General features: G+C 57.8%; 2 protein-coding genes across 2 annotated transcripts in view; both read right to left on the bottom strand.

Annotated features, from left to right (window-relative positions):
* The window catches only part of FHAD1 (forkhead-associated (FHA) phosphopeptide binding domain 1), a 21547-nt gene extending 14941 nt beyond the window's left edge, over positions 1 to 6606 (bottom strand). The window contains 8 exon segments of the mRNA XM_010005224.1: positions 536 to 761; positions 978 to 1067; positions 1484 to 1591; positions 1780 to 1905; positions 2430 to 2524; positions 2956 to 3151; positions 3525 to 3677; positions 6487 to 6606. Of these exon segments, the coding sequence (XP_010003526.1) occupies positions 536 to 761; positions 978 to 1067; positions 1484 to 1591; positions 1780 to 1905; positions 2430 to 2524; positions 2956 to 3151; positions 3525 to 3677; positions 6487 to 6606 (1114 nt within the window).
* A 363-nt stretch (positions 6607 to 6969) lies between these two features.
* TMEM51 (transmembrane protein 51) overlaps positions 6970 to 10489 on the bottom strand; it is a 27358-nt gene continuing 23838 nt past the window's right edge. The window contains exon 3 of the mRNA XM_010005225.1: positions 6970 to 7048. Coding sequence (XP_010003527.1) covers positions 6970 to 7048 — 79 coding nt within the window. The remainder of the gene's footprint in view (positions 7049 to 10489) is intronic.

The raw sequence follows: 10489 nt of genomic DNA on the forward strand, positions 1-10489 counted from the left end.
TGCCCCATCCCTGGCAGTGTTGAAGGGCAGGTTGGATGGGGCTTGGAGCAGCCTGGGCTGGTGGGAGGTGTCCCTGCCCATGCAGGGGGTGTGAATAGATGATCTTTAAGGTCCCTTCCAACCCAAACCATTCTGTGATTCTATGTTCCACATTGGGCCAACTTCCTTCTGCTACATTTCTCCTGTCCTTCATGACACCTTCATGACACTGAGGAGCACCTTTTCTGGAAACCCACCTCTTCAGCTCCAAGTGTTCAGGGAGTTCCTTGCTCCCTCCTCTGCTCAGCACCTCTCAGAGGGCAACGAGCCCCTCAGCAATGGGACAGCCCTGCCTATGACCATGGCCCCAAAGCCACCAAACAGCTGCCCATGAAATGTCTTCTCCAGGGACTCCCAGAGCTTGTCCTGCACCCAGGAAAGCCCCAGGCTCACCCTTGGCACGATGCTTCCCATGGCAGCAAGGACACCACTCCAGCAACGTCACGTTAACCAAGAAGGTTCCCACACAGACTCACCCCACAGGACCCATAACTACCTTCCATTTTCTCCACCAGCTCTGCCTTTTCCTCCTCCAGCACCTTCAGCTGTTGCTTGGCCTCCAGCAGCCTGTCCTCCAAAGCCACAATTGTCAGGGAATGCTGCTTGTTTTGCTCCTTGTATCCCATTATTTCTTCCTGCAGCTCCTGCCTCTGAAGCTCTTTCTCCTCCTGGATGGTCTTGAGCTGCTCCTGTCCCACAAGAACCTTCTGCTGCAGGGTGATCTAGGAAACAAGACATGTTCTCCCAGCTGGATGCAGGTGTTTTCCTGGGAGATCATGACCAGCATCATCTCTCCTGGCTTGACGACAGAAGAATGGAGGGGAGGGGAAGGGCCACGATGTTCTGGCCCCTCCTCAGCAGGGACCTGGGAAGCCTTTTGCACCAAAACCACATCTACCCCACATCCCCTGCCTGCACAAAGGGGTTGCTGGAGCTACCTCTTGCCTGGTGGCTTCTTCCAGCTTGTGCAGGGCTTCTTCCAGCTTCCAAGCTGAAGCCTCCTGCTCCTTTGCCTTCCTCTCCACCACCTACACAAGGAAAGGAGCAGAACCTGAGAAGTGACCAAGCTTCCAACAACCCACCCTCCTCTTTTCAGGGAGGCAACTCTGTGTGTTTTTTGGGGGGGATCAATAAGCCCACCAGTGGTCCCCTGACAGCCCCGGGCCAAATGGGCCACCAGAGAAGTGCTTAGGTTGGAAAAGACCTCTGAGATCACCAAGTCCAACCATTAACCCAGCCCTGCCAAGGCCACCACTAACATGTCCCTCAGCATCACATCTACATGGCTTGGAGTTCCCTCCTGGGATGGGGACTCCCCCCTGTCCTGGGCAGCCTGGGCCAGGGCCTGACAGCCCTTCTGGGGGAGAATCCATCTCCAGAGCTGCCAGATTTAACCATTCCAAGGGTGAGTTGTTCTGCTTCACCTCCCGTGCAGGCCACTGACCTCAGCCATGCTTCTCAGGTGGTTCTCCAGGTCTTGGACCTTCTTCTGTTCTTCCTCCAGGGATTGCTTGCACTTGTCCTTCTCCTTGGCAAGAGTGCTCTCCAGGATCTGGGGATTGACAGCCCAAGGTTTCCGTGCAGATAAAATCAAAGCATTTGGCAGAGGAGCTGGATCCCAGTGAGAACACCTGGGAGTGGCTGCTGGGGAGCAGGGGAGAAGACCTTGGCAGACACCCCAGGGAGGGAGGGGACTGACAGGGATTGTCATTTTCCTGAAGAGCAACCATCCCACCACACCTCTTGGTGCTCCTTGTCCTTTTCCAAGACGATTTCCTGGAGTTTCCTCCTCAGGTCTCGCTCGTGTTTCGCTTCCAGCTCCTGCAGCAAAACCTCCTGAGAGCCCTGCACCCTCTGCAGCTGGTCCTGCAGGGACAGGGAACTGCTGAGGGGTTCCAGGAGCAAGACACAAACATCCTGTGCACGGTCCCTGACCAGGTCCCACACGTGGTGTTTTCCAGTTGAAACATTCCCAGTCAACTCCGTTCACACCCACACACACCCACTCACACACCCACACACACCCCCCCACACACACACCCACACACACCCACACACCCACACACACACACCCCCACACACACCTACACACACACCCACACACACACACCCCCACACACACCTACACACACACCCACACACACACACCCCCACACACACCTACACACACACCCACACACACACACCCCCACACACACCTACACACACACCCACACACACACACCCCCACACACACCTACACACACACCCACACACACACACCCCCACACACACCTACACACACACCCACACACACACACCCCCACACACACCTACACACACACCCACACACACACACCCCCACACACACCTACACACACACCCACACACACACACACACACCCCTGTACCTGCAACACCTGGTTCCTCTGAGTGCTTTCCTGATTCTCTTCCAACAAGGTCCCCAGAGAAGCCAACACCCCTGAAAAGCCAACAGCCTCCTGCTCTGCAGGATGCTCAGGATACCCCCGGAGCATCCTTAGATGTTCCTCCAGCCTTCTGGCAAAACTGAGTTTGGGAATTGCTGCCCTGGCCCCCCCACCCTCCTCCCCTGGTGGTGAAGGTTCATGTTCCTCCACAGGCAACAGGGAGGAGGAGGAGGGACCAGCCCAGCCCAGAGAGGAGCCCCACACCAAGGACCTCTCACTCCTTGCCTGCTGTGTTTAGTCTGGGCAGGTGCAGTGAGTTGCAAGCCTTGCTCCTGGAGGTTCTCTCTCCTCTAAGGTTCCTCAGTTGCCCAAACTGCCCCAAATTTGCACCAAAGTGGGGTCCTGAGGTCCCCAGGCAAGTGCCTTCTTCCTGGGCTTTCTCTTCTCTGCTAGGACATCCTGCCTGGAGCAGGTTTGTTCTCAGGGACACCCAGAAGGACACACCAACCTTTGCCAGAGGCGTGTGGGTCCATCCCAGCACTGGCCAGGAGCTTCTCCAAGCCCTCCAGCCAGGCCAGGGGAACATCTGCCACTTGCACCACCAGGTCCCTGATGGCTGAGATGGAGGGGTCCAGGCTCACTGCCCCCAGCCCCCCCAGGGCCCCTCGCAGGCTGAGGCTGCTGCAGGAGCTCCCCAGGGACACCTGGAGGAGATACAGCCAGTCAACCTGCTGCTTTCCATGGGCAGTGGGGCTGCTGGGGCTTGGCACACAACCCCACATCTCTGACACAGTCCTGGGTTCCACCAGCACTTTGGCACAACCCTTCACCCCATGCACCAATACTTTAGGCAGGCCCAGGGGAGGACACCTCTGGGACACATCCCAGCTCTTCCCAACCTACATCATCTGTACTTCTGGGGGGCTCTGGCTGAGCTGGGGAGCCACACACTTGCTGGTCTGGGTGCACAGGAGTATCTCTTTGTCTGAGCCACCCTCAGACCCAAGCAATGCCCTCATCTCCTGCCACGGGGCAACCCTGGCTCCAACACTGGGCAACAGTGTTTAAGGGACTGACCTGGAGCTCACGCAGGGATTTCTCCAACACCTCAACACTTGCAGACACCTCCTTTTCCTTGGAGAGCCTGGAGCTCAGCTCCTCTTGCAGCTGCTTCTCTCTCACACAGCTTTGTTGGTTTTCCTCCAAGATCTGCTTGACCTTCTCCATCACCTGGCAAAAGCACATGAAGGAGAGAAAGAAGCATTAGATCAACACCTTTTCTCTGCTGGGGGACCACAGATGGTCTCAGCAAGCAAGGGTTGGGACTTGAAGCTGGTTGGGCTCCTGGGCTGCTCCCCACTGCAGGTCAGTGACTCCACCCAAACTTTGAGGGACAAGGAGAATCGTGTCTGTGACACCTCAGGGAGCAGAGTCATTACCTGGGGTGGCTGCCAGATGACGACTTGGAGAAGCTTGGATGCTGCAAGCACCCCTTGTGCAGGGTGCTGTGGCCATTCTGCAGCACCCAGTGGTTCTGCAGCTCCCAGCACAAGCTCGTCTGGGCTTTGGAGTCACTGAGCTTCTCCAAGAGCTGCTGTCCAGACTCACCTCCTGCTCCTTCACAGCCTTCCCAGCCCCTCTGGCTGCTGCTGGACCACAGGCTCCCATCACCTGGGCTTTGAAGGACTCCAGCTGCAGCACAGGAACACAAACCTCACCAACCATGGAGCCTGCTCTTCTCCAGGCTGAGCAAGCCCAACTTTCCCAGCCTGTCCCCAGAGCAGAGCTGCTCCAGCCCTGACACCTTCTATGATGCCCAACGTCGAGTCCATAGAATCATTTAGGTTGGGAAAGACCTCCAAGACCATCAAGGCCACACTGTTCAAACCCCAAGACCATCTCCCAAAGCACCACATCTGTACATTTTTGAAACACACCCAGGGATGGTGACCTGCCCATCCAGGAGGGAGCTGCAATTCCAGAGGAAACACCTGCTGGAAGGGAAGGCAGGAACCTGGCAGGGCTGGGCACAGAGAGGGCTTCCATGGCTCCTCAGGAGGATCTTGACACTCAGCAGCTGTGCTGCTGGACACCCAGGGCAGCCAGGCCTTGAATGCAGGACAGGGATGGGGACAGGGACGTGGTGTCACAGGCAGCTCAAGGCACCTGGACACGGTGGCAGCTCCATCCCACCAGCACAGCTCTGGGTGCAGCCAGGACCCTTGGGTTACAACTTCCCAGAGAACCAGCCACACCAACAGCTGCTGCCACCCTCAGCAGAGGAACATGGCTCTTCTCATCCTCATCTCCCACCCTAATCCATACATGAGGCCATAAGTTCCTGAGCCCCTCATCCAGACCATTCACCTTGGCAGACACCATCACCAGCTGCTCCTCCTTTTCTCTGGTTTCCTTCTTCATTTTGAAAACATCCTGCTTGAGTTGCTGGATCTTCTGCTCCTTGCTGGCAACCTCCCTTTGCAGGCTGCTCACCAGCCCTGAGACAAACACCTGGGGTGAGGGGCTGCCCACGGGCATCCCTGCTCCAGCCCATCCTCCCTCTTGGACACCCATCACCCTTGGTGAGCAGGTCCAGCTTTGGACACGTCGTGCTGGACACTTCTCCTTGCCAGCATCACTAACAAGTTCCTTGGGATCTACAGCCCAGGATCCTTGGAGATGAGCAGCTCCTCCAGATCAGACTCAGGGACCTGGTGCTTCCTCCCTGCCCAGCACCTGCTCCCTCCTCTGGGGCAATGAAGTCAAGCAGAGCATTTTTGCTGCCCTGAATGTGTGACAGAGGCCAGTGCTTTGGGTACATTCCTGGGCCTGGTAAAGGCCACTGGAAGAGGTTTGTGGTCAGAGGTGGCCTTTGCAGGGCAGGTCCCCCCAGTGGAACTGCCCTGGAACTGGTGCTTGAGGCTTTTTTCCCTAAGAAACTTCCCCCTCCCACCCCTCTCTGCCTTCAGTCCCCACACCAGGGGCACTTGTCATGTCACACTCTGCCTGCAGCTCCCCCAGACATTTGGGACAGAGAACCAGAGGCAGGACAAGGTCTACGTGCTGCTACAAACCCTCTGCTGCCTGGCCAGGTTTGCCAAAGCTCAGCCCTTGTCAAGAACCAGCCCCAAACTGCTCCATGCCCTGACATGGAGCTCCAGGGACACAAATACCTGCAGCCACCACCTGATCCCTCCTCAGCTTCTCACTTTCCTGCTGCAGCCTCCCAATTTCCAGGTCTCTTTTGGAGAGGGAATGGCTGAAGATCTGGCTGGAGCCTTCCTGCAGGAGGCTGAGCTGCAAGTCAGAGAACCCCCCCATGTTCCTAGGACACCAGGGAATTGTTCCACAACAGCCCCTTTGGCTCAGAACCTGAGCTCTCCCAGGGCACCTGATGGGGTGACTCTTCAGAGTCCTTGACTAACTCTCAGCAGGTCTTTGTTCTAGATGGGAACATCTTTTTTTGGGCTCATTCATGCTCAAATCCCAAAAGAAGAGCCTTGGAGAAGCCCTGCCTGCTGCTCTCTGCCATGCCTGGAGTCTGCAGGGCTGGATGAAGCTGCTAACGGGGTCATCACTGAGTCCAGCCCTTAACCCAGCCCTGCCAAGGCCACCACTAACGTTTCCCTCAGCACCACATCTACAGGGCTTTGAAATCCAGGGGTGGGGACTCCCCCCCCTGCCCTGAGCAGCCTGGGCCAGGGCCTGACAACCCTTTCCATGAAGAAATTGTTCCCCAGATCCAACCTCAGCCTCCCCTGGCACAACCTGAGGCCGTTCCCTCTTGTCCCATCCCTTGTTCCTGGGGAGCAGAGCCCGACCCCCCTGGCTCCAACCTCCTCTCAGCAGCTGCAGAGCCAGCAGGTCTCCCCTCACCTCCTTGTCTCCAGGCTGGACACCCCCAGCTCCCTCAAACCCTCCCTCATTTCTCTGGGTTTCAGACGTGTGACCAGCTCCTGCTGTAACCTGGCTCTGGACCTGACACCCCCCTGTCTCAGAGGAGTTTTCCCTGCTTGCTGCCTCTCCAAGTGTCCCATACCTGCTTCCTCAAGGCCCTGATCTCCTCCTGTTTGGCTCCCAGCTCTCTGTTGAAGCTGAGCAGCTTCTGGGTCAGCTCCACCTCGTTCCTTGCTGCCACCTGAGCCAGTGCCTTGGCCATGGCTGCAACCTCCTCCTGCAGAGCCTGTACCACTGCACCTTTCTGCTTGGATTCTCTTCCCATTTCCTTCTCCATCTGCAGCAGCTTTTCACCCTGCAGGCAGATCACTGGTGCTGTTTGTCACTCTCTGGCTATGGAGACACAAGGGCTGTCTGCTCCAACTTGTGGCCACCAACCCCCATGGATCTGCTTGCCCTGGCTCCCCACCTCCCACCCTGCCTGTGTCCTCTGTTCCCCAGCAGCCCCCCAGCTTGGTGACACCCTGCTGGGACACCTGGCTGGACACACAGCCAGGGTTTGGCTGCTCAGACCAGAACAGGGATCCCCATCCCCAGCATCACCTTCTGTGGGAGGAACTCCAGGTCATGGGTCTCCAGGGGAGGGTTTGTCCCCAGGGGAGGGGTCTCCACACCACTTGCACCACCTGAGGCACTGGTTGGGACTGGAAGAAAGCAAAGATCACAGCAGCAAAGGCCAGCATGAGAAGGGGTGGCAGGAAGGATCCCTCCTGCTCTCTCAAAACCATCCCAAAGCAGCAACTACTTTAGGGGAACTTGGTTCACAACCAGCAGAGAAACCAACTCTTTGGCACTAAGAAAACCCTTCCCAGCACAGCCAACCTCCACAGCAGAGGAATAACCCACCTCCAGCACCCAGAAAAGCCTGAAGGGCAGCAGACCCAGCAGACAAAGGCTCCTCTGACTGCCCAGCCCTGCAGAAAGCTGCTTGACAGCAGATCTGAGGAGCCACCTTCACTGTGACTAGTGCATGGGGACCTTTCAGCTCTGTCGCCCAAAAATCAGATGAGTAGGTGCTTCCCTCCCTGTTCCTTCCCTGCCATCCCAGTTCTGCCCATCCAGAGGTTCCTGGGTGATGCTGCCTCTGCTCTTCACCAGCTGCACTCGGGGGCTGTTTGCTCTGCACTGCTCAGGGCTGCTCAGGCCACCAATGACAAGCTCCATTCCTGGCAAAGCCTGGTCCTCCAGCTGGGCTGTTCTCCCCCAGCCTCACCTCTGCTCCTCCTGCAAGCTTTGCTCTCAGGCTCAGATCAGCTGTGAACCTAGAGGACAGGTCCAGTGACTGCACTTCAAAGGAGGAAAAAAACATCACCCAGAAGGAGAGAACAGGCCCAGGAGTCATGTGTGCAGATAAATCAGTCCTTGCCCTTCCACATGGGGGAAAAGGAAGAGGAAATGTCACACTCAGCTACCAGGGCAATGGCATTCCCCCTGGCACAGCCCATTGCTCCAGGGGAGGCCACGGAGATGCTGGGAGGGCTGGAGCAGCTCTGCTCTGGAGCCAGGCTGGGAGAGTTGGGGTGTTCAGCCTGGAGAAGAGAAGGCTCCAGGGAGACCTTAGAGCACCTTCCAGTGCCTGAAGGGGCTCCAGGAAAGCTGGGGAGGGACTTGGGACAAGGGCAGGGAGGGATGGGATGAGGGGGATGGATTGAAACTGGGAGAGGGAGATTGTCCGTGGACATGAGGGAATTCTTTGGTGTGAGGGTGGGGAGAGCCTGGCCCAGGTTGCCCAGGGAAGCTGTGGCTGCCCCATCCCTGGCAGTGTTGAAGGGCAGGTTGGATGGGGCTTGGAGCAGCCTGGGCTGGTGGGAGGTGTCCCTGCCCATGCAGGGGGGTGGGACTGGATGATCTTGAAGGTCCCTTCCAACCCAAACCAGTCCTTGACCCTGTGACCCTGCTGTCCTACACACCAAAGCAGCTCAGATCAGCCCCTCTGGACAAGAACCTCACCCACTGCTCCTCACTCCTCCAACCTCCCTCTGCTCCAACCAACTCTGTTCAACACCTGGTTGCCCAGAGGGGACACAGGAGGTTACCAACCCCCAGCTGGGCACTGGGGAGCCCCTGCCCTCCCTGCAGAGGTCCTGCTGCAGGTGCCTGGTGGGACGGTGGGGACCCCGGCGTTCCCGGGCGGCTTCCGCTGCGGCGGATGGGGCAGGGGGCTGGTGGCTCCAGGAGCACAGGTGCCAGGAGAGCCAGGGAAAAGCTGCCACTGCAGCTTGGGCAGGTGGGGAGGAGAGGCAGGAGCTGAAGGTTTGGGCTCTGCAACCTCCTGGAGCTGCCCCGTCCACGTGGAGCGACGTGTCCTGGGGGGACAGGGCACCTGTGGTGGGAAAGGAGCAGAAGCTCAGAGAGGTTTTTAGGGGTTGGGCTCTTTTTCAGCCCCTGATACACATACATTATTTATACATGATTATGACACAGCTCTGGCACAGATCTGAGTGGGAAAGCACCACTGGAGTCCTTTCCCCTTGGCCAAGTCGTCCGATTTAAACCAAGAAGGCCCAAAGATTTGCTGGAATCCAAACAAATGATTTGGGGTCGTGGCTTTTTGAGCTCTTCTGGTTTCTGTCTGCATCCTTCTTCACAGGCACTTTGGGACAGTCAAACACTCCCTGCTCCAGCAGGAACTGGCTGTCCCCAAGCAGCATGGGGACCCAACTGCTCCCTCTTCATATTGACACTGAGAACTTTTAAAAATCTGGAACCCAACCTTGGATTCAGAAGGTCAGTTGGATTCCTACACCAGGAGCTTTGCTGAGACCTCCAGAGCCAGGTCCTGGGTGCTGAGACTCCAGGTAGGTTGTCCTTGTACCCAGGCTCTGCTGCAGGGGCTCAGGGACTCCCACTCCCACACAATCCACACCTTTCCAGGACTTTGTCTCAGGATCTACTTTCTCAGATTCCTCAAGAACCAAAGCACTCCAAATAACACCAGATCTTACCAATCCTGGAGCCTAAAATACCTCCACAAACAGCCCTGCACAGGTTTGGGATTATTGCCCCCCCAGCCAAAGGAGACAGAAACTCTGTTCAACCACCTTCTTCCCCAGTTCACAACTGGTCTGGATCCCACCCTGCACAGCCCCCCAGCCTCCCCAGCCAAGCAGGGCACCCACCAGGGCTGCACCCCGAGGTGCCTCCAGTTGGATCCCAACCCCCGGGCACCCAGTGAGCGGCTTTTGAGGAGACATCAAATGCAAAGAGAAAGGGAAAAAAAGGGCATTTCTCCAGACCTACTCCTGCTCATGTCCAACCCGCTGCTGGGAAACGTGTCCCGGGGTTTTCCTTTTCCCTATTGACCTGCCCGGATTCCTCCAGCAGAGGGAGCTCCAGCTTCCCATTCCCTTCCCAAAGCCGTGCCCGGGATTCAGCCGCTCCGGGATCACGCGTGGGCACCAGCGCTGACCCTTCCCTGCCCATCCCTGGGCACCTTTCCTGCCAAGCAGCCCCCACCCTTCCCTAGGCACCCCCATCCATCCTTCCCCGGGCATTCCCATCCATCCTTCCCTGGGCATCCCCATCCTTCCCCGGGCATCCCCATCCACCCTTCCCTGGGCATCCCCATCCACCCTTCCCTGGGCATTCCCATCCACCCTTCCCTGGGCATTCCCATCCACCCTTCCCTGGGCATCCCCATCCATCCTTCCCCGGGCATTCCCATCCACCCTTCCCCGGGCATTCCCATCCACCCTTCCCAGGGGAGCAGCCCCCCTTCCCTGGGCATTCCCATCCACCCTTCCCAGAGGAGCAGCCCCCCTTCCCTGGGCATTCCCATCTACCCTTCAATGGCATCCCCATCCGCCTTGCCCTGAGGAGCAGCCCCCCCTTCCCTGGGTATTCCCATCCACCCTTTCCTGGGCACTACCATCCATCCTTCCCTGGGCATCCCCATCCACCTTTCCCTGAGGAGCAGCTCCCCCTTCCCTGGGCATTCCCATCCACCGTTCCCTGGGGCATTCCCACACACCCTTCCTTGAGGAACATTTCCCCCCTTCCCTGGGCATTCCATCCATCCTTCCCATGGCATCCCTATCCATCCTTCCCAGGGGATCAGCCCCCCCTTCCCTGGGCATCCCCATCCA

The sequence above is a fragment of the Chaetura pelagica genome, unplaced genomic scaffold (genome assembly GCF_000747805.2).
Source record: "Chaetura pelagica isolate M959 unplaced genomic scaffold, ChaPel_1.0 scaffold159, whole genome shotgun sequence".
NCBI lineage: Eukaryota > Metazoa > Chordata > Aves > Apodiformes > Apodidae > Chaetura > Chaetura pelagica.